The sequence below is a fragment of the Oenanthe melanoleuca genome, chromosome 1A (assembly GCF_029582105.1).
Source record: "Oenanthe melanoleuca isolate GR-GAL-2019-014 chromosome 1A, OMel1.0, whole genome shotgun sequence".
Classification (NCBI taxonomy): Eukaryota; Metazoa; Chordata; class Aves; order Passeriformes; family Muscicapidae; genus Oenanthe; species Oenanthe melanoleuca.
The window spans coordinates 22,245,504-22,272,971 of NC_079334.1; the positions used below are offsets into that span (position 1 = coordinate 22,245,504).

Consider the following 27,468-nt stretch of genomic DNA (forward strand, 5'->3'; position numbering starts at 1 on the left):
AAGGCAGAGCGCTGGTGAGAAAGTGCTGGAGGTGGGATGGGCCGGGAAGGGCAGAGAGCAGAAGGCTGCGGCTGGAAGCAGGACAGAGGTTGCTGCACCCATGGCGAATATTCCTGGAAAGCCTGGCCCTCGCAGAGGGTGTGTCCTCGAGGCCAGAGGATGGGAATCCTGCTCCCTCTGCCTTTTCCCCTTTGACCACACTTCCGTGTGTAACTTGAGACAAGCAGGGGAAGAAAAAAGAGGAAGGGAAAAAAAGGAAAAGGGAAAAATCGCGCGGTTATTCCCGCCTCTGCCTCCTCCTCTCTCTCCTCCCCGGCCAGCCAGGAGCCACGTCACCGTCACCCAGCGCTGGCTGCTCTGCCTGGAGAGCTCTCCGGGAGACAAACTCCAAACTTTCAGCCCAAAGCAGGGAGAGGAAGGCCCTGGGCTGGGAGAGGGAGGATCCGCCTGGGTGGAAAAGTGAACAAGGGAGACATCCAGCCTGGCAGGGGAAAGGCATCTGCAGCCACGGGAGAGGGGAGACTGAACTTTGCGCTGCAAGAAGGAAGGGCTCCGTGCTCAGGGAAAGAGGAAAACTGAACCGAAGGGGACCGTTCATTCAGTCGAGGCTCGGTGGACAAAAACTCCCCGCCCTCGCCCTCCCTGCCTGCAGAAAGAGCCTCTCTCCCTTCACCCCAGAGGAGTCCCGCCGACACCATGAACATCTTCCGCATCCTGGGGGATGTCTCCCACTTGCTGGCCATCATTATTCTCCTGCTGAAGATCGTGAAGTCCAAGTCCTGTGCTGGTGAGTGCTCCCGTGTCCCAGGGAAGGAGGGTGTCCCTTCTCGGAGGGCAGTTCGGTGAAGGGTACAGCAAAACGGGAGCTGGAAAGGCCAGGGATAGCCCGTAGGAGCTGGCAGCCCTCCCCGTGGGCTCTTCGAGGGAAGTCATCCTCTTCCTCTGGGAGGTCTCCCTGCCAGGAGAGGGCTGTGCTGGAAGGATGTGATGTGGCAAGGCGCACAGCCTCAGGCAGGTGTTGATATCAGGGTGACAAGGCTGGAGGGAGGTGGAAAACGAGAGCAAGAGGTTGTGGTGGCACCAACACCAATAACCTGGAGAGGAAGCTGCTTTAGGTTGGAGGTTCTGCCAGTGGTGGACAGGTGCCAGAGGCTGCCCCATCCCAGGGCGAGGAAACCAGGACAGAAGGAGAGTTTCGCTCACAGTTCCCTCCTCATCAGATTTTGGGGCTGGGCTGCTGGGGCTGTGGCCATTATCACAGGTACAGAAGTGGATGGGCGTGACTGCATCTCTCTGGCAGCAGTGGCCAAGTTCCATCAGTCCCCCGGGGCTGGTCCTGCGACTTTTCCCTCCTGTGGCAGATGTCACATCACACAGTCCTTAGTGAGGTGGGCAGGCAAAGGGGCAGGGGAGGGAAAGGCTTTTGATGACAGCAAGGACTGAACAAAGTGGTGAACGTGCCCACTGAGCACCAGTTCCTACAGGCAGCACGCAGGGGCATAAGCAGGAACCTGCCCTGTTACTTGGGAGAGCCTGGTAACTCCAGGGTAGAGCTACCTCTCCACCCAGACACCAGCCCTGTCTCACAAAAAACACTTAAAAATGCTTCCAAAGGAGGTGTAAGGGGAAACCAGCATCCCACAGACCCTTCCCTTCATCTGCTTTACTTTCTTTTCATCTCCCTGCCATGCAGGAATCTCTGGGAAGAGTCAGATACTTTTTGCCCTCGTCTTCACAACCCGCTACCTGGACCTGTTCACGAATTTCATCTCTGTCTATAACACTGTGATGAAGGTAAGGAGAGGGCAGTGCAGCAGGAGAGGTTGCCTCAGGTCACTGTGGTTTCTCAGGCAGGTGAGGGTACACAGTCTGAGTTTTTCAGCCAGGAAGGGTGCACTGTCCCTCCACTGACCAGGAAAACCCCTTGCCATAGTCAGAAGTGAGCTGAGCCATATTGAGTGCCACTAAAAACTGAGCAAAACACCATGAACCAAGCATGGGTGTCCTTGTGCAGCAAGAGCATTAACATAAAGCTGCCACCAAGCCAACATCTTCACAGAGTGCCTCAGAGGGACTCAAGTGTGAGATTCTCATGGTGCAGCAAGCTTTACCTGACCACTGGAGTATCTCCAGCAGAAGTCAATCTGCAAGGCAACACACGCAAAGCATTCACCACTCCTGACTTCTGAGAAAGCCAGACTCTCTTTAAGCACAGAAAGTGCAGTTGCAGGTCAGGTCTTGCCATCTCCCTTCTTTCCCACAGGTCATTTTTTTGATTTGTGCCTACGTCACCGTGTATATGATCTACGTGAAATTCCGGAAAACGTTTGACAGCGAGAACGACTCCTTTCGCCTCGAGTTCCTGCTGGTCCCTGTCACAGGCCTGTCATTTCTGGAGAACCACAGCTTCACCCCCTTGGAGGTAAGGGAAAGCTGAGGCAGGAAAAGGGAAGGGAAGCAGCAGCAGCCTGACACCAGGCAGCAGAGTGAGCAGCATGTTGAATAGCTGTGATTTTTAACAGCAAAAGCAGGCAGGAAAGGCGAAGTTGGCAGGCCTTGAAGACAGTACCATCTATAGAGCAGCTCAGCACTGTCTCCTCTCACTCCCAGCACAGCGAGCTCATTTTTCCCAAATTCAGCAGCACTACTCATCCCCCTCACACGAGTGATTTGCCAAACACAAAGCTTTGGGTCTTAGCACATACTAACCAGTGCTGACTCCCCACTGCCTTCATTTTGCACCTCACAGATCCTCTGGACCTTCTCCATCTATCTGGAATCCGTGGCTATCCTTCCTCAGCTCTTCATGATCAGCAAGACAGGGGAGGCAGAGACCATCACCACACACTACCTGTTCTTCCTGGGCCTCTACCGTGCTCTCTACATTGCCAACTGGGTCTGGCGCTACCACACAGAGAATTTCTATGACCAGATTGCTGTTGTTTCCGGGGTGGTGCAAACCATCTTCTACTGTGACTTCTTCTATCTCTATGTCACCAAAGGTAGGTAAACAGGTCACTGCAATACTGAAAAGTTCATTCAATAGTCTTGCAGTGTAGGGTGGAGCTGGAGCTTGCCATGTGTTAATCCTTACATGACTTTATTTTTTGCTGTTTGTGATGCATGTAGTGCACCTAAAGTCCAGTTTAAAAAACGTATCTATTGACTGAGAGTGGGCATTGCTGCTTGAAGGTTCTGGATGTGTGTGTGAAACACAGCAAGAATTAAACCACAGTTAAGCCTTGTTTAACCCCACCTCGGGAAGTTAACAGCTGAGGTACATTCAATTCTACATGTATTTTGAAAGATTATGAATCACACACAAAAAAAATATAGAACCAAAAAACTTTGAGGGGGAAAAAATAGCTGCAGGCAGACAATGTACCTGAGAAAGCAACTGCAGACATATGGAGATATTATTAAACCTTCTTTTCCTTTGATAGAGAAGATCAAGTTCTTGATTGTCAAGAACTGATTCTGTAGGAAGATGGGCATCTGCACAGGCAAGACACTCCTGTTTTCCAAAATCGGACGCCTCTTCCATTTCAGTGCCATGCTTTGGTAAACAGCTACCAGAGCTTAAAGCTACACCAAGGGCATAAATCCTGATGGAACACACTGTGGTTTGCTGAGGCTGAAGGACACTTTTAAAACACCTTTCTGTTGAGGAGGATGGAATTAGCTGAAATTAGCCAAGTGGACAACTATTTTCCTCCTTCTTCACTTTCCCCAACAAGTCTGCCAAAAGCAGTAATGACAGCCCACGTTTGAAGTTTCAAGGGATGGATTTTTGGGCGCTTCATGCAATACACCTGCTGATAGAGAGGTGACAGGAGCACTGAGCAGGTGGCTGGCCTTGGCAGATTAAGACTTCCTTCTGTCATTAAATATTTTTGTAGCCAGAAAAATACTTTCTAAAACTGCCATCAAGGTGCTCCACGTCAATTCCTTTTTTTTTTCCTTTTCTAAACTAATTCCCATTTTAGCTCCACTCAATTCATGCGTCCTGTGTCCTTCTGTATTTTGTGAGAAATCCATACCCTTTGTAGTTGTGATGGTGGAACAAAAGGGGGACAAAACACAACTGCTGGTTTCCAATCTCACACTGCTAGTGACAGAGGTGCAAACTTTAGATGATACAGGAAGCAGAAAAAAAAAACATTTGTAGATGGAACATCACAGCAGGAAGAGAATTGCTTTCTTTTTTCTTTTTCACAAATGTTCTGGATCATGGGAGAGAAGTGGTGTCTGAAGACATGCAAATACTTTGCAATCATTTATGAGAGCCAGCAATATTATAGCAGGCTGCATCTCTTACATTCTTTCAAAAAACCAAACTTTTCAAAACGTTTCTAACACTGAAGAGCTCAGAAAAAGGGCAGTGATGCTGAAAAAGGAAAGCAAAAATGTGTTATATAAAGAAATTTATTAAATAAGACTTCTGAGCCTATACCAAAGCACTGCAAAGGGATTTTTATAGAATGCTACTTCTTTTCATCTTGTTTTCAAAACTAGATGAGCTCCCTTCTGTTTAACACAAGGACATGAAAGATATCCTGAGGAAGCTTTCAGCTCCAGAAGCTTCTATTTCACAGAATGGCCAGGGGTGTGGGCAGCCAGTGTGGAGAGGAGAAAATCATCTAATCCATGCCCCTGCTCATATTTTTCAAGGTCCTGTCCAGTATGGTTTTGACTATCTCTGGGCTATCTGAGGCACTGTCTGACCACCGTCACTATAAGATATTATTTTCAGATGTTTAAGTGGAGTTTCCCATTGTCCCTTGCCCTGTCACTGGGCACCACTCAGCAGAGTCTGAGTCTGTCTCCATTACTCCCATCCAGCACCTGTGCTCATGGGTAAGGTGCCCGCCGAACAGTTTCAGCTTGCAGCCTGTGCTCCTACATCAAGATGCTCTTGCATCCTTCTTAATTCCCCATCTCTTTTTCTGGGAGCTCAGAGCTGAGCCCACCACCCAGCTGTGGCCTCCCAAGGCTGAGTGGAGAGGAAGAGCTCCCTGCTCACCCTGCTGGCAATGCAGCTCCAGATTGCTTCAGCACAAGGGCACACCGATGGCTCATGTCCAACTTGGTGTCCACCAGCACACCCCAGGCCTTTTCTGCCAAGCTGCTTTCCAGCCGGCCAGCCTCCAGCACATACTGGTGCCTGGGGCTGTTCCACCCCAGGGCTGATGTGCATTTGGCTTTGCTGACCTTCACAAGGCCTCCATTTCTCCAGCCTGGCATGGTGCCTCCCTCGCCCAGTCTGTCAGGTTCTCCCATGTGGTGCACCCTCAGCACATCACCAGACACAGTGCCCACCCCAGCACCACCCCATCCCAGGAACAGCCACTCTGCACCTCTGACCACTGCACATCCAGGACAGTCCCTGCTCCAGCCACCCCGCCTAAGCCTGTGGTTCTCTGGCATCTCCCAGAGGCATCCCTGCCATCCCAAGGTTCAGCTCAGATGGGCTGGGAGTGGGGGTCTTGCCACAGACATCGATTCAGGCCATGCTCTGCAAAAGGAGGGGAAAGCACTAGGAATAGCACATCACCAAGAAAAATAATTAAAATGGTCCAGCCATGAGAACAAGTAACCATAGAACCTTTTCCTTTAGCATAAAGGAAGATAAATAGGTTGTGCTTTCCCCTTAGCAGCATTTCATAGTGGTTGTCTCCCACTCGCAGTTTGCAAACCTGGCACCCCACTATCTGGCACTTGAAATTGCAAGTTAGAAAACATAAAATTATTGAAACAATACAACAGTTGAATTCCACTATATTTATTCATTACCTTCTCTTTCTCTTTGCAGTCCTAAAAGGAAAGAAGCTAAGTCTTCCCATGCCAGTTTGAAGACATCCCACAGGAAGTGCAAGAAATTCCAAAGATGAAGCTGTTTAAGATCACAGCTTTCCTTCCCTGGCCCTTTTCGACTAATGGATAGCTCAGCTGAGTTTCAACCCAGTGCCAGGAAGACAAAGCTTGGAAAACTGAAATGCTTTCAATCCATCAGACTCTTCCCCTCCAATTTTTTATTTCTTCTCACTTGAATTTGGTGCTAGTGCTGGCCAATACTGAAGTAGTGCAATTTTCTTCTCTCCCAGCTCTTCCCAGCATCTACATCCAAAACATGCCTCCCCACTGACCCTGAGGCAGCACAAGGAAAAATGTCACTCCCTTTAGTTCTTCAGCAAGTGCCCATGGTAAAGGGAACATGTGCTAATAGAGTCCGTTAACTGACCCATTTCACAGGTGGCCATGTCTGACACAGCAGATGCCACAAACTGTTACTTTTAACTCTGTATGAACAAACACTCTCTTGAAAATTCTGCCTGACCCTCTCTCTATTAAGGCCCTGTAATATCAAAGAAAAACACACTGCCCTTTAAATAACATGGATCTTCTAATTCCACAAGTATCCAAACATCCTCCCCGCTCGCTTATTTTCAGTTTCCTTGTGTTCTACACAAGGGACGATTTCAATTAAAATTCAGAGGGTTGCCAAGAAGTATTTCCATCTCCTTGAATTTGACTTTTGAGAACTGGGAAGAACAGGGGCAAAGACAGCTTTATATTCCAAAAATAAAGACAAAAGTCCACAATTTATTGACAACAGTGTTTTTATTTATACCTACAAAAGAAAACAAGATGGTATCAAAAGGACAATTTACAAACTAAGAATAGTAACATAGCTCTTAGTATCCTGTGCCTGAACACCACAGATCTATGAATCTCTCAATTCAAGTCTTCGTTAATACAACAGGAATGTGTTCAGAGACCAGCAGGTGTGTGAAACAAGATGCTGATCCCACACAAAGCTAGTAACCCTTCCATTGTTCAAAGAAATCTAAACAGCAAATTGCTTCAGGAAGTGGGAGGGGAGGAGACACCCAGTTCAGATATCTGACACTCCCACAAACTTTTTTACAGATCGAAAACAATGCAAACAACACTAGAGGTTAATGCTTTATCAGCAAGGGCCCTCCAGCTGGTACATGGAGCAGAGAACACCAGGGGGGACAGGGGCAGCACATGCCACAGTGCATTCAGCGGCCTGGTTGACACTCTGAACAGAGCCCCTGGACTTCAGCTGACCTCAATTGCAATAAAGCACTGCAAGACTTGGCATTGATGTTTAAACATGCACAAGTCACCCCCAAAAGTGAAAGTTGTACAAACTGTAAGGCAGCTTTGGCAGTCCAGAGACCCTTTTTAAAGCCAGCCAGTGAGATGTTCTACTCCCACACCCCTCAAACACATTTCTGCATTCTACTCTCAAATTTAAAACAAACAAACAAAAAAAAACCCAACTCATTTGCTTGCAAGGGAGGCCAAAGACCTATCAGTAACTGCCTGGATAAACAAAATGTTTCTGGCTTTCACTTAACACAAGCAAAGGAAGTTCCTGCCCATGCACTGGAAATATAAAATGGAACCAGGGAACTAAGGTTCTGGAAGGAATCTCCCTTCTCCCTGTCAGCAACCTACCTGTGTACTGCACAAAAAAAAAAAAAAAAAAAAAAAAAAAAAAGAAAAAAAGAAAACAAGAGCATCCATCCCCCAAAACTTTACTCTGGGAAGAAAGTAAATTTTTAAAGAAATAATTTCTGTATAAGCAAGCTCTTTTCCAGGGCTCTAAGAAGTTCCACTCTGCTACAGAAGGAGTGGGCTGCCTTGTTCATCCATATGCAACAACCCCCCTGCACTCTCCTAATGCAAAGAGCGTGCCTCAAACCAGGAGATGTATCCATCCTTTTGTTATCTTATCAGACCAAGAGCAGCCAACTCCTGTTATCTTCTACTGTCTCTGAACCGTCTGCTATTAGAAATAACAAGTCAACAACATGCTTTACACTAAAGGGGGAAACCCCCCTCACACCCACCTTAGCCTGTAAAATAAACAAGTTTTATTTACGTATGTACTAAAATTTCACTCTTCTCTAACATTTTCTAAAATACTACCTACCTGCAAGAGTTCAGCTCAAAGGGACCAATGGAGCAGGGAAATGCACTCAAAAGCCAGAGAAAGCAATAGTCAGTGCAAGGTACAAAAGAAACAAAGCTTCAGAATCAAGATGCACTAACCAGCTCACCGCTTACCTCATGAAAAGGAGACCCCAGGCAATCTCCTCCTGCCCTTCTCCCTCCCGCCCTCCCCCCAGCCCACCATATTCAAACCTCTTAAATTTAAGTGTGGAAAACTCTGTCACATTTTATCGAGCGTAGCGGCATTCAGGACATTCCCCATGGCAAAAGGGAGCTTGTTTGTGAAGGACAAACAAGATAATGCTGTTCATCATTTCAGTTCTGCATAATTTCCAGGCTCTCAAGGAAGACTTCTTTCAATAAACCAATCAGAAATTTGAGAGCAGTAACCAATTTAATGATAATCAGGCTCCACGCATTTGTGATGCTGCAATTTAACAATCAAAGGAAAGAACTTACTTAGCTGAACATTTCAGCAGTGGTACCCACAGCAACTATCTGGTTTTCAGGTAGTGAATGCAAGATAGGTTTGGTCTCTGACACAGTTTTAAACTCAAGCTCCCTATTGCAGGTTGTTACAGGTAGCAAAAAATGGGGCTTCCAGAACTTGAGAAACTGCCAACAATATATCCAAGGCTTTATTCTCAACACCGCCCAGCTCAGACAAATGAACGGAGTTTTCCTACGGAAAGTCACCTACAGTAAGATTATAAGCAGTAATAGTGAGCTATTAAAAAAAAAAAAGATTAGGAGAAGTGAACATTGCTCCCTTGCATTTATATTTTAAATGAAGTGCTTTAAGGCTTCCCCAGAGTTTCCCATCTCTCTTTATACTTCCTGAAATTAAGTTAACGTGTTACAGAATAGAAACTTCTTTCCCTCAAAAGCAAATTTTCACACAAACCTTAGACACCAAGATGATCCAGGTGGGACCTATCTGCCTTATACCCTTCTCTTTTAAAAAAAATAAAATTTCCAAATTCCTCAACATGCAAGACAAAAATAATAAATTTTCCAGTCAACTATACATATATCTTAAAAAAAAAAAAAAGAAAAAAGAGGACAGGGTCATTAATGTGCACTGGGGGCCATTTCTGATGGGCTCAAGGGATTTGGATAGTGAATTCTAAGTCTAACCTGCATGAGAGACATCACAATGGGAAAGAAGAGAAAGAAAAGGTTCCTTTAAATGCAAGAGGTCTACACTGGTCACCAGCGAGTGGTCTCATTTGCGGGAGGGGGGTGGAGGCGGGGGAGGGGGCGGGTACTGGTAGGTGGCAGTCTGTCCCATATAGCCCATCACGTTAGTGGCAGGGGGCTGTGGAAACTGTTGTGACATGAGCGGCTGTGGCTGCTGGCCTGAGCGCCCCACCATCCCTGCATACTGCTGTTGGGTAGTGCTCTGTGAGGTTCTCCCAGCCGTGGCAGCTGTGGTGCTGGCACCATAGCCACTAGCACTGTACTCTGCAGTGCCATAGCCACTCGTGCCATAGGCAGCTGCTCCATAGCTCCCTTGAGTGTAACCATACTGGCTCTGTGCTGCCCCAAAAGCAGAATTTGGGCTCCCGTAGGCACTGCCATAGGTCTTGTTGGCTCCGTTGGCAAAACTTTCACCACGCTCACGGTCTCTGAAGCCACCTGAGTCTCTCCGGCCCTCTTTCACTCCCCGGAGCCTCCTGTCACACTCTTCCTGGTACATCAGGTTAGGGTTGTTTACTGAACTGCTCGTTCGGTAACGAGAACGACCTCCTGGCGATGGATACATCAAGATTTAGTACCATGAACAAGTCTTAAACAATGATCTCTGGTACGCTTAGGCCACCCTTTCTCCCCCTTCTACATCCCAAATTTTGCTCCCAAGGAGCACCTTCTTCTGACTGACTGTAACTTCTCTGCACCGCTCTGCATATGCCTCTTAATTTTGTTCAAGGTGTAAACATGAAGTTCAACAAGGGTTCTTTATGTATGTGCTTGGAGACAAAGAAACAAAAGGAATCCAGGAGTCATTTGGAAGTATAAGGAAACTTCTTATTCCTTCAGGGAATTGGGGAAAAAAAAAAGTCTGTCCACTCCTAAAACTCAGTATATCCCTTAACTGATTTCAATTTTGCACATTCACCTTGTTGCCTATCCTTAGTAGGAGCTGTGAGCAAGTAATTACTTCAAGCAAAACTGACTCCCTGAGGACCTTGTGAGAGAAAAGAATTCTGCATCTAAGGTAAAACAGGGAACTGCCTCTCCCTTGGGACAAGCAATACATCTACGTCTGTTGCTGGGACCTCAATTATAGAACAGCTTTATCACTAATGTGTTAGACCTGTACTTCCATACCCTCTCAACACTCCCTCCCTCAAAACGGGGAACGTATCCCCGTGTGGCCCTTCACCCTTGTGCCTTTACCTCCACCGCCACCTCCTCCTCCTCTGTGGTCCACAAGCTGCATCAGCTTTGGATTGATGGCTTGATTGGCTTCTTCCAAGACTTTGATAAGCTCCCTGGCTTGTTTCAGATTTCCCGGAGTGAAGAAGGTGTAGGCAGTACCTTTGTTGGTACTGCGCGCGGTACGGCCGATACGGTGCACGTAATCTTCAGAGCTGTTCGGATAGTCGTAGTTTATCACAAATTTAACATCTTCCACGTCTTGTGAGGTGCCCAGGAGCGAAGCACAGTGAAAGGGTGGGGTTGAGGAAAGGGGAGAAGAAGAGAGGACGTGCCAACGAAAGGTGGGGAGCACGAATGCAGGTGACAGTAATAAGAAAGAAAAATACAAAGTTAGTAATTGCATGGAATAAATACAAGACAGACTCATCCCAAAAGAGTAGAAGACTGAAATTTAAGATCATCAGGAACAAAGGTCAGCGTCCTGAAAAAGAATGGCAATTTTAAAGCAGCTTTGCCCTGCACTCAAAAGTCATCCTCCCCGGAATGCATTTCTCTGCCTTCCTGTGTCAAAGACACTGATATTTTTAAGTGAGTGAATTGAATTTCTTTTTTCTTTTTTTTTTTTTTTTAGCATGATCTGTAAAGTGAAAATATCACCATCAGACAGAGCAAACTGGGGTGGAGGAAGGGCAGAACTGCTATGGTAAAGCTTTTACTCTGTTGGGAGAAGTCTAACAAAAAATAACAGTAATGAGATCACTTACCTTCCCCTCGGTAACATGAAATAAAAGGCAATCTTAAAAATATTTACTTTTACATTACTAATAAAATACAGTGAACTAATTCCCCTAGCCTAAAGCTTTAGGCATTCAAATTACATTAGTTTTATTCAGCCAACTCATTAAAAATTATTCAGACCTAAAGTATCCTAACTCAGCTTTGTAGTTAACACTCGAATGCATTGCACTAACATTTCTGTGCTGTTCTGTCCAGTTCTGACAAGCTTGAGTAATTTGGGCAATCCTGAATTCTGTAAGCAATTCCCTACTTCCAGTGTCAGATGGAAGCAGGAAATAAAATTACCAAAATGGCTCTGTATGCAATAGTTTTAAAATTTAGTAGATCAGAATTGTGTGTTTTAAGACAAGACTTATGGGACAGAAACCAAGTAAATGTTAGTGCAACGCTTCAGTGAAAGCACCTTAAGTACCAAAAGCACCTATTTCCTATATTATATATTTTCAAATGCACCGTTCTACAGTAAACGCCCTAACAGCTCGTAAAAAAAATAATTTAAAATCTGCATTTTAACAAGAATATTCTGAAAATATCCAAGCTAAAACACAGATTTTGGTGATTTCCTTTCCTCTTTTTTGTTTTGTTTTAAAGAGAGAAACATTCTCTGTTTGTTACCAGACCGATGCACACTCCCTCCTCCTGTGGGAAACCGCTGCAGCCGATCCCGTCTCTTTGCCTTTTATTTTTGGCGGCCTCCTTTCGAAAACTCCGCCCTCTGACACGGGACCACTGGAGCGCGGGGAGCATGCATCAAGGGTCCGTGGCAGCGAGAAGTCCCCACACACGCTCGCTCTGTGAACTGGCTTAGACGCTTCTCTGTAGCCCCATTTGGTTGGGAAGCGCCAGAGAACCTGGGCTCAGGTAAAAGTTTCAGGTCCTCCAACGCTTTTTGTCCCCTATTTGGGGCTCTTAGGGGCAATTGTCAAAAAAATGAAGATACAAAAATTACATCCAAAGGGTCAGACTGCATCTATTGCCCAGACTGCATCAATTTCAAAGGGGTTGTAGGAAAAATAAAAACTTTGTTGTGACAAGAGGGGGACTTTATGTCTGTTTCTTATTACAGCAAAGGGGGGGCTCCTCAGTCTTTGCTGACTCCAAAGTCCTGAATCACACCAAAAAAAAGGGAGTGAGAAGGCAGGTTTCACAGGGGGCTGCGCGAGTCTCCAGCTAGGGTCCTTGATGCAACAGTTTTTTTAAAAAGGGAAAGTGAAGTATAGAGAGGAGCACGTGTGACAGATTGCATCTTCACAGCCAGGGTGTAGCTAGACTGAAAAGCTCCAGGCTACATGGTCCTCAGCCAGTCCCGTTTTGAACATCCAGTAGCAAGTGACTTGAATTACCAGAGGATACAAGGATGTGCTTTCCTGTCAGAAAGCACAAGGAATTGTAGCTACCAATGCAGACAGAACTGACTTGACTGGGGAGGCGTAGAAAGAATAGGAAGGCAGGAAGAGGAAGATGCAAGGGTATTTTCCAGACTAGAAAGTGGTCCTGGTAGAGCACGCAGCTCGCTGAAGACCAGAGCGTGTACAAGGCTCAGCTTCTCCAGTCTAGCGTGCTTCAAAGTGTTTGTGCACACTCGCAATCCTCCTGCACTTTTAGAAGATAATGCAGCAGGATCAAGAATTGAGACTGTAAATCATCTTTGACAGCTACCTGGGAAACATTCCCTTTGTCAGACCATCAGAACACTCTATGGCACAGACAGTCTCCAATTATTAAACGGGACAGAGATAAACTAGCAAACATGCTAGTCTAGAGAGCTGTTTAGACCATCAACGTAGACGTACCCCACCCCTGCACTGAGAATTATCTGCAGCTGATATGAAAGCCTCTGTTAAATAAAACAAAACAAATTCCATGTTTTTAGTTTAATAGACTGAACAAAAAATAAAAAAAAAGAAAAAGAAAAAAAAATCAGTGCAGAGAGAGGACCTCACTCCAGGGAATATCACAAAGACGTCATTACGGGACTCGGAACTTACCTGCAAGAAGCTTTTTTGAAACCAATGTTCCATTAGGAAGAGGGAAAGCCCTGGTGACTCAGCCAAAAGGCGCGCGCCCCTGTTTTATGTTATTTAGGTAGAAGCCTTCACTTTCCAGGATCTTGGAGGAAGTCGTCCAGAAGTTTGCCAGTTAAGTGACTTAGTTTAAGCAGCAAACTCAGGGCCCCAAAACAAGCAGAGATGTTGTTCAGTAACAAGAAACAGACTCTGATACCTTTCCCCCTTAGCTTGGGTGAAGTGGACGATGGGAAGTGGGGAGACTGTTTTCTGAAGTGTTATCCAATTGAGTCGTTTTGGGGAAGTGTTGGTTTTTGTTGGTTTTTTTTTTTTTGTTTGTTTTGAGGGGGTTGAGGCTGTTTTAAATGTCTAGGCAAGATGCACAAAGAAGCTACCAGCACACAGCAAGCCTGTTTAAAAAATGCTGCTAGAGAAAGCAGCTCTCTTTCATACAAACTGGTTTCAGGCCTCAGTCCCTTCTCCCAACAGGCCCAAGCTCTAACTGCACAGGTCCAGACATGACCCTAGAGGGCAGAGACTGAAGTCCATATAATCACTTCCTGAGGAAGTGCTGGACATTTTTTGAGGGGGGAGGGGAAGGAGGGGTGAAGGTTGTGTGAACAAAGGCTGCCAAGTCTGTTAATGGTCTGCCTGTATTAAAGTGACCATATGATGCACAGCACAGCCACCCTTTCAGCATACAAAGAGCTCAGATAACTGAGGCTTTTAATGAACTAGATTCTCAGAGTAAAATCTCCACTGAGTTGCAGTAATTTTGTCTAGAATTTACTACAATAAGACATTGACACCCAAGTAGTTTATCATCTACCAAACTCAGGGTGGGCAGAGTATTCAATGTCTGTTATTAAACTCAGAGCACTTCAGCAGCCATCCTCCTCTTCTAGGGTGGGCAGATGCTTAAGGACAGCACTCAGCACATGGTGTCTCACAACATAAATATGCTCATTATAAAAGGGGGCACAGCTGATGCATCCAGACAGATCATTTTCATACCACCAGAACAGAGCTGTGCGATTTTGATTCAATTACACATCTGGGTAACAAGATGTTAAAGGCCATATATCATCTCAGTGGTCCTGCCTAGAAGGAACACAGAGGAGGAGGGAAGGTTACACGTCAAGAGCAAAGATCTGGAGCAGTGCTTTCTCAGATGTGAATACATCTGCAGGGTAAACATGCGTGTACACTGGGGTTGGTATGTTCAAATCTGTGGTGTGTCATACAGGGAGAATATTCACTATTTGCTGTCGAAATGCTCTCCCACAACTTCCTACTTGAACATTATCTGACACGCTCTGAACTGAGAGCAATCCATCCCTATCATCCAGCAACAAAAGCTGGATTTGGGGAAGAAGTGAGTGTGGTGGAAGGGTTGGGTTGCATAATTGGACGTCTCTTCTCCCTCTTGGCGATCGATTGGTCATGCCTAGGCCTTGCTGCAGACCAAAGCCTGTTCATTAGGAGCAGGAAGAGACTTTGAATATGAAAGAAAAAAAAAAGATTAATGTTAAAAAACGTATTTCACATGTGGGGGAAAATCACGCTTTGATTTTTTTTTTTTTTTTTTTTTTTTTAAGAAACATTTTTCAGTCCAAAGAAGAAAAATATGCAGCAGTAGGCAAGAGTGGTCTATGTGTACAAACCTAGCCCACGAGATGCAACGTCGGTAGCAATGAGGATAGGAGCCTTTCCAGAACGAAACTCTGTAAAACAAAGCATTCTATGAAGTAAGATTTTTCAAAAACATAAAGTTACCTGAATTTGATTTACATTAAATGCTCATTTTCCAGAAGATATATAAGGTGGGTTAATTCCAAAAACCCCGTGAGGATATAAAGCCTCAAGGATTTTCCAAAATCCAGCTGCATTAAGCAATTTTCCCACTTTGTTTCATCAAAACAAAAAAAGGCACAAGTACTGCAATTTAGAGTACAAAGGCAAGAGAAGTCCTTTTACATGTGTCTATTTGGGCTAGAGATTAAAAAAACAACAACCAAAAAAAATAGACCAGAGAAAAACATGTCTAGGTAAATTAGGTACAGCAGCCCAACTTATTCTCCTGTCAGCGATGGACTCACCATTAAGCACCCAATCTCTTTCTGGCTGACTCTTGTCTCCATGGATACACATGGCTGGCCAACTGCCAAACAGAGATGGACATTAGTATAAATAAAAAGTACATACATTAAAGGAAACAGGAACCTTTATTGGCATTTTGTTTAAAAGGGAAAAACTGTAAGATCTGAGAAATATTTTATTCTCTGGCCTCTAGGTACCCACTATCTACATAAACAACCATTTAAACCAAATCACTTTTTTGCTATATTGATAACAGTCCCCATCAGCATATCAGGATTCTGACACACTAAAAAAGCTGCACTGCTTATAAACACTCTCTCCTGTACTAATACTTTGATGGAGTGGAATCTTCTGGGAAACAATGACTGAATTCAGCCAAGAAAATAATGGGTAAGTTGTTCCCAACAATAGCATCACGAACATTTAAACAATTTTTACAATTTTTGTCTCCCACTAGAAAAAAAGGGGAGGAAGGATAGAAGCTAATCACCCATCTCTGCGCATCCTTCGAGTGAGATCATCACATCGCCTCTTTGTCTCCACAAAGATTATAGTCTTGTTTTCCTTCTCTGCCATGATTTCTTCCATCAGTTGTATCAGTCTAAAACAGACATGAGAGCCAAGATATAGAGCCACATGTACCAGAATACAGGATCTCTCTCCCAAAGGACACTGAGAACGTATACGTATCCGTAAGTTAGTATCACACAGAATTTCTGCTGGTTGTACAAAGGTATAGTCAAAATATACACAAGAGATTAGTTAACTACAGACTGATTTACTTTGTAACACTCAAAGATTAAATGGCAGTACAAGTAACTTCCCTGTTTAGAATTCCAAGTAGGCTTACAAAGCATTGCAGACTTTGAAGTAAAACCAAAGAAAGTGAAATAGTGGGAACATAGCTTACTTGTGGTCTTTCTCGCTTTCCATGCATACATCCACTATCTGCAGGATATTGTGGTTGGCACTTAGCTCCAAGTTTCCCACATTTATCTGAACATAATCCTGCAGAAAGTCCTCAGCAAGCTGGCGCACTTCTTTTGGCCAGGTGGCACTCCACATCAGAGTCTGGCGGTCAGGCTAAGGAAAAGGGAAAACAGATTTGTTCACAGTACTAGATTTCAAACTGGAAAACAAAGGAGGTTGTCCTGCTAAAAGGATCACACACCCTTATCTGGTCAACAATTTTACGAATTTGTGGTTCAAATCCCATGTCCAACATTCTGTCAGCTTCATCCAGCACCAGGTACGTACACCGACGAAGGTTGGTCTTTCCAGCCTCAAGGAAGTCAATCAAACGACCTGGTGTAGCAATGCAGATCTCCACACCTTCAGAACAGAATAAGGAAAAAGAGTAAGGCTCTTCATTTGAATGTCAACTGGTATTTTTAGCCAGAATGAATCACCTTCCAGAGCAAAATTGTTTAAAAAAAAAAAAAGCACCACCCTCATTCGTACCCAAGACTGAATCACTTCAGTAGAAGCCCTAGTTCTGTTTAGTACTTTTTCCATTCTGAAATTACAGTTACAGTGCCATTAGAATAATAAATGCAGTACAGAAACTAAAAGGTTACAGCCAGAAAACATTTAAGCAGAGTTATCCAAAAATCAGAAATGAAGCAGGCTTCTACTCAAGCCTGAACCACCTTCATCCACAATTATGCAGTCTAGAGAGGTGTAATTTTCAAATATGAAGTGCTCCTCTTGCTACATGCGTTAAATTACTTTCACTTTTTTAATATAGAAAGCCAAAGCACAGGCTCTAATAGTGAGCAATTAAGCACCAACAGTGAGAAAAAACCATCCTACCAATGTTTGTGGAGATAAGGAGAGACTTCAAACATTCCTAACTAACACTAGGTTGGGCAATTTACACATTCCTTAAAAGGAGGATCTGGCTTCTGCCAATTCCCAAATTTTACAGGTGGGTATTTCAGTGTCACTGAAACATCCACAGAAGGTAAGCTTCAGGAAGAAGGGGTATGAAAAAGATTTTCTTCTTAAACAGAATATCTATTTTACAGCACACCAGAAAGGTGTGCAAAAACCCAGCACGCTGATTGTCCCAAGGACTCTTCAGGAAACCTTGGACTCTTCCACTGAAGATGCTGGTTTTGAATTGGAAAGTACTGTTTTCTTGAAGAGAGAGATCCCACACACTTCTACCATGCATGCCTTTATCCCACTGCTGAAGTTTGCAATATGGACCCTGCAAATTGCAGTGGTAACCTAAATTCTCTGATTTGTTGAATACATCTGTATGAATGTCTGCCTTGATAATAATTCTTGCATCTTTTCACATAATTCCACTACATTTTTTATCTGGTGAAGATGAAAGCCATCAGCACATTCCTGCATTTGAAATTATACATCACTTAAGCACTACCATGTTACAGTGGTTGCTTACAGGGTACATAGTGTTTAGTGCTTAAGAACAATTTAAAACCAAAAACTACAAAAAAACTTCTACCAAAGCAAAACCACACACTGCTCCTGCTGTCCAAAGAAGTTTCTATATATTCAGAACAAAGTTTGATTATCTGAATGAACACAGGCAGAAAACCTAAAATCTGCCTCAAGAAAATTCCTTCCTTAAAGATGCTGGTACTGGACTTCCTTAAAATAACCTGTTATCTTTCTGTGTGAAGTTTTCCCCTTTCTACATCTGGATAATCTTCACAAGTGGAACGTTCAAAGAGCAAACAGAAAGAAAATCTAATATCCAAGTCACTATACAGCAAAGAAGAGAAATACCTCATGAACAATCATTGCAACTGGAAAATGAGACATTCACTCACTCTCACCCCCTCCCAGACAGGTTTGCTAAGTTTTATTTTTACAGAGAATTTTTCCTCCAGAAACTGGAAGCACCCATTTTAAACCTACCTCTTTCTAAATCTCTGATCTGGGGACCTTTGGGTGCTCCTCCATATATGCAGGTACTCTTCAGTCTTGAACATTTGCCATAATCATCAGCCACCTGCTGCACTTGCTGGGCCAACTCTCTAGTAGGTGCCAGAACCAGACACTGCAAAGGAAATGATTCAGGAAGAGTCAAGCTGCATACACACCCCTAACATAAAATCATAAGCAAAGTTAGACCATCTGCTCTTTATTAGCTAAAACATTTAAGTATCTTTAGACTACGCCAGCAATTGCAAAGAATTTCAACTGAGTGGGATACTCATACTGTGATAGTAAAAATTCCCATTCTGATAGGAATATGATAGGAAAAGCTACTATTCCGCATCCATTAAATAAAACGCCATCTCACTAACAATGTCATGCCACACATATAAAAAGGAAGAGAATCAACAAGCACTTACAATTGGGCCATCCCCTCTCTCCAAATATGGCTGGTGGTTGATGTGAACAATCGCAGGCAACAAGTACTAAAACAGAAGAAAACAGTACTCTATAATATACACAAATAGTGACTCTGCAAAACCAGATAACTGCATCTATCAAGCAGAACAGATTTTCAGAGCTGCTGACCAACTGCATCCACTTGGGTATGAGCACAAAAATTGGTTGCCCAGCATCTCTGAAAGGAAGGCTCACAGACAATCATTACCTTAGCCAATGTTCCTAATAAAGGATAAAAATTATTTTTAACACTGCAATTAAAATTAATGCCTACACTGAAATTCAATCTTTTTTATTTTAACCTGTGTAGTTTATAAAACAGGTGTACTAAAGAGAACATCCAGTTTTTTAAACCACAATGTAAGCCTAGATCAAAGAGAAGTGACTAAGCATCCAAGCGGGAAGACGCACAAAATACACACCTGTGAATACAACAGGCTTGTAGCTGAGCTGAAACCCAAGTGTCCCCCATGATGCAATACAAGAAGTTTTAAAAACTGCTAGCACTGGCAAGCCCAAAAACTAACCCACAGGTAATTTCTGCCAGGTGACCAGGGAAGCTAGCTGAAGAAATAAAAGGAAAGAATACGCACTGCTAGTGTCTTCCCAGAGCCGGTCTGTGCAATGCCCACCATGTCACGACCGCTGAGGGCCAGTGGAAAGCCTTGGCATTGAATTGGAGTGGGCTCTGTGAAGTTCTGGTCCATCAAGGCATCCATCACATACTCTGCAGAATTTAAGAAAAGAATAAATTTCTTAAAGGATAACTGAGGTTTTAGGGAACCTTCTAGAGAACAGAATCAGTAAACTGTTCAGGTATTTTCTGAGCAATCTGATCTTAAAGAATGGCAAGAATACTTACGTGGAAAGCTACACTGGTGGAAGGCAAACACCGGCTTGGGGCAGCCCTCCATTCCCCGAATTGTTATCTCCTTCTTTCTTCGCAATTCTTCAACTTCATACTATTTATATAGAAAGGAAAAAAAGTGCCAAACATCAGCAGTGACTGAAAGTGTGTGTTTCTAACTACTAACTCTCTTCTCACCTCTGGGTAACAGCTTTGTTACAGAAATAAATTAAAGAAGATATAGAAAATACTTCTTTCTTAAAGACTTTAAGACTGAGTTATTGTACAGCTTCTCTGATATTCAGAGTTATGAACTCTCCACATAGCCTAGAAGGACAAATGCCAATCTCTTTTTACAACCAGCTCTTCTAAATAAAAAGTATGTTAACAGAGTATTTTTGAGAATTACATTTTTTCCAGAAGTCAGCTTGAAAAGTGATAAGAAACATGCTTTATGTGACAGTGCTTAAAATTAAACAAATTAAATAGATCTTAATATACCATGAACAGAAGGCAGGGCAGTGCTTCTCCTTCAATTAACACATTCCAGAGGCAGATAAATACAGAGTTCTTGCTGGATAACTTGCAACTCTAATGTTGCTTGGAATTGTTTCAGAGAATGAAAGAAGCTCTGACAACATCATAATGATACCTTAGGACCTCACAATTTTTTAAAGGAACTTGTAGTATTTCTGAAATGTGTAGCCACATAAGCACAATTTCAGGATTAGAGCACGCTTTTTATTTTTGTCTAGATTATCTTGCAAGTTCAACTGCCCTTTGCAACATGCTTTGACAATTCATGACCTTATTGTAATGCTTATTCTGAATCAATAGAAGCACATCAATACCAAATACACACTTTTCCCAAAGCAACAGATTCAGTATTTCTGAGAATCCCCTGAACTTGAATTAAAAGGTAAAAAAGAAAATTACTTCTGGGGAAAACGTGAAAATCCTTTTGGCTGGCTAAGCCAAAGGCAGCCCAGAGCTCATGCAAACCATGGCTCAGTAGCTCAAGACGTGGTATCTTTAAGAAGTCAATATCTCCTTCAATCCTTTATGCCATATGCATATTTCACATAAGGATGTGTAAATCTATGCTATCAGATGACATTGTTTGTTACCTCATGTGAAGAATAAAATCTCTTAATTTCTAATTATAAAAATACATTGCAAGAGAAAATGAAGACTCGATTCAAGTTCAGTAGGAAAGGAAGATTACTGTATCTACAGAGTAAACACAGGGAGAGTACTGCACCTGGCTTTGAGCCCCCTATGTGAGAAAGACATGGTTTTAACAGGGCATGTCCAATTATGGAGGAAAGCTGGAGGCTGCAGTACAGGCCATATGGAGACATACCGGGAGCACTGGATTTGTTTAGCTTGGGAAGACTGGGCTAACAGTGACCTTTAACAGCTACTTTCAACTATCTGATAGGTCACTATTGGAAAGATGCTCAAAATACCATGAGAAACATTAAGCCTTGAGACAGCCACCCAGAGAGGATATAAATTCTCCTCATCTCTGGGGACATTCAAACTCAAAAGGACAAGGCACTAAGCAACCTGCTCTAGTTCTACTGCTAGTGCTGCTCTAAGCAGAGGATTAGAGATGTCCCCCAAGGCCTCTTTCAGCCCAAATTACTCTTATGACAAAATATTACTTTCAAACCTTTCTCATGGATTTCTGTCACTTTTAGTTCATTACCTTAGGCTTTTCCAAGGCTTCTAAAGTACTGTAACTTGTCCACTGACAAATCACTAGACCAGACAAGCATTATAAAGATGCATTACAAATGAAAAAACACAAAATATCTCATATAAAAATAACCAAGAAGAGAAACACATCCTTTGATAATGCTAAACAGTACAGGCAACTAGAATCAGTATCCAGCAGAGTATACATGCCAAACAAGCTTAATTAAGAGTCAGCTCTATTTTACATGCTGTCCAGGACTTTCAAGGACAAGTTTTTCAACTTGTGACATTTTCTATTTAGACAACACAGCACTTACTGGAGTAAGCCTGGCCACTTCCGGATGTTCCACATAAAAATTCTTCTCAAACTTGGGCAGCTCATTTAAATCCCATTTTTTCTTACGTAAACGTTCCCCTGGATTACCAAATTTCTTTGGAGGAAGAGGACCTCCACGACTTGCTCCAAACCTGTAAATGTGAATGTTAGTTATTTCAAAAAATATTACCAGTACTCAAAAACTATTCTAGAATTACTCTGTAATTTTCTTAACAATTTTCTATTGTGTTTTCCCCAAGCTGACATATAAGCACAACATTCTAGCAAGTCACCTCCCTCTGATGACTATGATGGTATAAAACTTCTTGAAACAACATAAACCTGCTTTGAGTTGGTTCTGAACCTAAAACCATGTTATTGTAAATCATCCCTTTAAAGCTCCTGTCTCTAGGACATGGCTGCAAGTACACTACAGCATTTGTCTTGAAACTGGCAGTGCACTTAGAACATGGTTACATAAAAGGGATGAGAAAAATCTCTCCTTGCAAGTTCCTTCTAAACAGCTATTTCACTATCTCCCCTTCTCTATCTTCTCTCCCTTCTTATCAAGAAGTATGCCTCAAATGAAAAACAGCAGACTGAAGAACAGGAAGTAAACAAGTCCAGCCAAGCCTGGAAGTCCATCTGTAATTCTGTAATCAACAAAATTTAAATAAAACCCTTATTTTTAAAACACAGCCTAACAGGGAAAAAAAAAGCCAAAAAAAAAAAAAAAAACCAACCTGGGAAAAATCATATCCTCTCTCAAATTCATTGTGATGAGGACTGAAGAGAGTAAGAATCTCATGTTCACAAAAAAAAATTCTAACTAGCAGAACAATCCAAAAGTTATTGATCTTTCTCTCAAAGTTTTCTTTATCCAGTTAATTATATAACTTCAGAAAGTAAGAACTGTAATAGTAATTGCTTTGGCTAATGCAATAGCCAAAACATGAGCTTCTGGCAGTAAACTGTAAGATTAACTAAAAACCCAGTGGCATGAAATGGTTATTTACTGTAAACACCATTAATTGTATTTTTAAATAACACACAAAAAAATAGTCACTGTACTTTCATCAGTATTGTACAAATTCAGCAGAAAGAACTTTCCCAAATGCTATCAAGTCCATTTTTGTCCAAAAGGTACAGCTTTATGCAAAACACGAATTCATGACACATGCCCATTTCAAACAACTTTCAGACAGCAAAACCAAAGTGTCTGCACCTTACCCAGGTAGTCCACTACTAAATAAAAACTGGTAATGATATTAACTGAAAGCAACAAAAATCTCTAAGTAACATTCTTACAGGAGTAACTCATGGATGAAAGACGGGATGGAAGAGTTACCAAAAAATAAACAAGAGCTGAAAAAAAATTCTGAATTATCTTAAGTACAGGACTACCTGCTCAAACATTGAGTACATCTGTTTCTTTAAATCACTTCCCAATGGAAACTATAAATTATAGTGACTAAGAGACCAAAGAAACAGAACTCAAATCAACATTCTTAACATTTTAAGGAAGAAGTGGTTAAATTGTTGGAAAGACCAAGTATGGTAGATATAATTTAACTTAAAAACTGCTAAGTTAGTTTTAAAATGTCTGCTGTGTTGCAGCTGTGCATTAGGCTTCTTCCCTTTCCTATAAATATCCCTTATTTTCTCATTTGTGTGTCTATCAGATTCCCCCAGACAGCCTGCACAGTCATCAAGTTTTCTCTCATGAAAAAGACTGTGAAACACAACTTCAAAAATGCATTTAAGCATTATGTTGACTTTCAGGACAAAGGAAAAAAAATGCACAGACTTTTATTTAGAGGGACATTCACCTTTGGTGGTGATGTTTGTTAATAATCATGCTAAACTGAAGTCAAAATGTCAACAATTTCAGTACCCTAGCAGTTCCTACAAAACCCATAACTTCACTCAAGTCCTCGGGAGGTTCAAAGTTCCCTTAGAAAAGGAAACATATGACAGGGCTGCTTGCAAGCCTGGACACTGCAACAGCTGGGTGCTATGAATACTTTCTCCACAGCTATCCAGAGGGAAAAAATGATATATTCTACACAGAAGGCACATAGTTTCAGTTCTCCACTCTTACAACAATATGCCTGGATCCTGACCTGAAAGGAAGGAGCCCTACAGCAGCCCTTGAACGCTGCCTCTGCGGGGGTTCATTTGCTAAACTGGCAGTAATGGACACTTCACATTCTGACTCCAAGGAAAATGAGATTCCAACTCCAATTTAACTTATATAAATCTAAAATTTCTCTGGTTTGCCAACAGCTCTCTTTTAATGCAAAAATCCAGGCTGGCTCAAAACATTCTTCCCTAATATTACTGGTGAAATCCCTTCTGGGACAGAACTGAGTAAAGGTGACACATTCCAGAGCAAAGTGTAACAATTTTCCATCTTAAGAAATCACCTACAGCTTGTTCCTGACAAGACAAAACTAGAAACCTTGCAAGTGATTAGACTAGAAAAGAAGTGGTGATAAACTTTCAAATGGTGCAGAACCAGCACATTAGGTAGCCCACCAATTTACACACATTATTTATGAAGGCAGTTGTTAGTGGTTACAAATATCTTCACACCTTAAAAGGATGTATGTAACAAATTTAATCCTAATGCATTAAAGCTTCCTGGATAACATGCAAAAAAAAAAAAAAAAAAATCATGCAAATGTCCACAAACTTTACAAAGAAGCACGTAGGCACTTCTTTACTCATCCAAAACCCCTGATCTAAAAGAGAAGCATCCACTTTTTAATTAAAGACTTTACAGAAAATGAAACTGCACTAATTTTAAGGCACATCAAGTGTTGTGGCAACGCTTTGGCCAGTGTTCTTTTAAGTAACTGTATATAAATCTGCATACTCAAACTCACTCACTAAACTCCAAAAACAGCTGTGGTCTGATCTATCTCAGACTTGCCAAAGCGCTCACTCCAATGTCCTTGTGTTAAACTGAGCTGGAAATCTCTTAGCAGAATAACACCAGAACCCTCCTCTCTGTGAAAAAAAAAATGAAAGTATCTTTTAATTTCAGAATGTTAAATGTGGGTGTAAGATAAAGCAATAATATAACTATCTTCCTCCACAGACGAGAAACTGAATGTCAAAGTGCATTGCAATGTAGAGCAAAATATTCTTTAATCTCCCAGTGGCAAGGGAAAACAAGAAGAAAAGGAAGTGGGGGAGAAAAAAAAGGAGAGAAGACTCATTAATTGAGATCTAGCTTACCATACAGAAGAACCCACATTGTATGTTTTTTACTGACCCTTGAGAACTACTCATGATCTGAAAATGCAACTCTCAGAAATCAGTTCCAACTTTCTCTTTAAAAAGGCCTGGGACGAATGCCTTATTACCTTCAACCCTTAAAAACCTCGAGACTCAATCTAGTTACCTAGTATAACACCACTGTATTTATTGCTGTCATTGTCGAAATTAAAAAAAAAAAAAAAAGAACACATCAAATCCAACCTACAAAAGCCTTTTGCAAGCCAAACCTCCTGTAAATAACAAATTCAAGAGTACCAAGCACTAGGCCTTTACAGAACCACACAAACACTTTCTGTAACTCTATGCAAGCTTGCCAAGTGTGGTCGAGCACCACAGTTCACCGACATCACCCTCCCGAGTACCCAAGTCCCCGCATGGCAGCGTTTCCAATCCCATTTCCTATCACGGTAAGGCTGGGAGCGCAGCTGAGAGATCTTTCCCCCACTGCCATCTTTCCAGTAAGTCCAGAAGGAGCAATGACAAGTAGAAGGGCAGACAGAAGGACAATCAGTCCTGCCAGGGCCACCGAGACCATCCTGGCTGCGGGAGGGAGGATGCCACGGGTCTCGCGGGGCAAATAAGCGGGAGGGCAGAAAATAATTAAGAGGGCAGGATGAACGCAGGCCTTAAAATTGCGAGCAAGGCTAAGAATTAGTTACACATGAACGGTGGAAAAGCTAAATTAAAAAAAAAAATAATAAAAAAAAAACCACACAAAACGCTCAAAACCCACCATGCCGCCTTGGGGACACGTAAGTCTCCAACTATCCCCGCCCCCACACGAGAATCTACGGGGGGAAAATCTCCACAAACGGGATTTTGCCTCCCCCAGTACCGCCACTCCAAGCCCGCGGCCTCCCCGCCGCCCCCCAACGCAGGCGTTCGGCTTTCCCCGCCGCCCCCCCGCCATGCCGATCCCCCCCTTACCCGCCGCGGTCTCGGTCGCGGCCCCGGTCCCCGAAGCCTCTCATCGCCCCCGGAGGGGTGGGTGAGAGGCAGCGGAACGCCGGCCGTGGGGACGGCGAGGGGCTGGGGGTACGGGGAGAGGGTCCAGCCAGGGGCGGCTGCGCCTCGGAGGCCTCGCTTTGCGCCACCTCGCCTCTTTGCTGGGACACAAAAGGAGAAGAGGTGGTCTGTGGGTCCGAGACCCGCTGGGCGTCAGCGGCCGGAACGGCGGGGCTCTCGGTCGACTCCAGGGCCCGGGCAGTGTGGAGACACCAGCGTCTTCTTCCTCCGCGCTCCCGGCACAAAATGGCCGCCGCCGCCTCGGCCCGCTCCGCTTACGTTACGGGCGGCCCGGCGCTGCGCAAACTGCCTCCGAAACACCTACGCCTATTCACGGAACCCAACTACGCCCTAAGCGCGCTCGGCGAAACACCGCCCCGTGCCGTAGCAGGCGGGCTACGAAAGGTGCGTAACGTTCTTTACTTAGAGCCGGGAGCCCGCGGGAAGAAGGCGGAGAGGAGCAGTAACGCTATTCTCCAATGTCAGCTGCGCAAGGAGCGCGCTCTGTAACCCCTTCTGCAGCGCAGGCAACACCTGGGCCCAGGCGCACGTTACGTAAGTGCACGGCGTACGCAAGGTGCGTAACTCAGGCTAGCGTAGGGCGGGAAGAGCCGTGTGCGTTTGGCGTAACATTCTTACGCGGACCGTGCAGGCCGAGCCGGAGGGTTACGCTGGTTTCGCAGAGGATTTTAAGAATACGGCCCGTCGCCCACGGGCTCCGCCGAGGTGGCGGCGGAGTTGAGGACACAATGATGGGACAATGGCGGAACAATAACAGGACACTGGGCGACGGGGTGGGAGCGGCCCTTTGGACTTCCGTGGCCGCTCCGGCGGTTTGAGGTTATTCCCTGTCAGATTAGCATGGGGATCTTGGGGCGGCGCTGGGGCAGGAACAGAGTGACAGCGGCCATGATATTTGCTGTCGCCTGAACTCCGGCAGGCCGGGAGAGAATTCCCCAGACGAGCCAGAGACTCCTCGCTGAAAGACAGAATAATCCACGAGGCGATTACGTGGCACAGCCCATAAATCCCTTTGTGCCGTGTGCGTGCTACCGCCGAGTCAGCGTGCCCTGGCACAAGGAGCCGTGTCCGATGGATGGCGGGGCTGCAGCAGCCACAGCCAGCCCCGGCCCACGCTGCGTTATCGTTGTCAGCGGTGCTTTCTGGGCTGCCGGGTTATCAAAAGCTAGTCACACTGGCAGAAGGCAAAGCGAGTCCCCTTTACTTTCAGACCCTTGGATAAAAATAACAGCCTGGAACAACACAGAAATTACCATTTTAGTTTCACATGCTATATATATATATATATATATATATATATATGTATGCATGTATCACGTGTGAGAAAGCAGAAAGCAATCTAAGTGCTTAAAATAAAATACTGGAAGAAACCTGGGTCTTTTTAAGTGGGTGGCAGGGAGTCAAGTGACGCTGCACGCTCTCACTGACACTGGGTATTTGGCCCCTGGATGCAAATGCCTAGTGTGGGAAAGCCTGGCACATGCAAAGGACTGGAATTTGCATTAAATGATAATGGCTGGTCCATTCTTGGCTCTCTCAGATCAGCTAGCTTCCCAACCATCAGCTCTCTGGACTCTTCTACATCGTGAAAAACAGTGCTTTACCTCAGGAAAAAAATCAACTATCTGTTAAGAAACCACTTACAGAAGGCA

The 27,468-nt window shown here is 43.8% G+C and overlaps 2 protein-coding genes across 2 annotated transcripts; one reads left to right on the plus strand and one right to left on the minus strand.

The window, feature by feature from the left end:
- KDELR3 (KDEL endoplasmic reticulum protein retention receptor 3) lies at positions 1–7,699 on the plus strand. Its single transcript, XM_056482568.1, has 5 exons — positions 1–787; positions 1,694–1,794; positions 2,264–2,422; positions 2,750–3,002; positions 5,813–7,699. The coding sequence occupies exons 1-5, from the start codon at positions 697–699 to the stop codon at positions 5,851–5,853; spliced, it is 645 nt and encodes a 214-aa protein (XP_056338543.1). The 5' UTR covers positions 1–696; the 3' UTR covers positions 5,854–7,699.
- Positions 6,603–26,164, minus strand: DDX17 (DEAD-box helicase 17). Its single transcript, XM_056482561.1, has 13 exons — positions 25,718–26,164; positions 21,507–21,657; positions 19,504–19,603; positions 19,235–19,368; positions 18,602–18,667; positions 18,162–18,303; positions 16,444–16,604; positions 16,183–16,355; positions 15,763–15,873; positions 15,272–15,333; positions 14,837–14,896; positions 10,387–10,626; positions 6,603–9,735 (listed from the first exon to the last, which is right to left on the minus strand). The coding sequence occupies exons 1-13, from the start codon at positions 25,759–25,761 to the stop codon at positions 9,212–9,214; spliced, it is 1,968 nt and encodes a 655-aa protein (XP_056338536.1). The 5' UTR covers positions 25,762–26,164; the 3' UTR covers positions 6,603–9,211.
- Between the last annotated feature and the right edge of the window lie 1,304 nt (positions 26,165–27,468).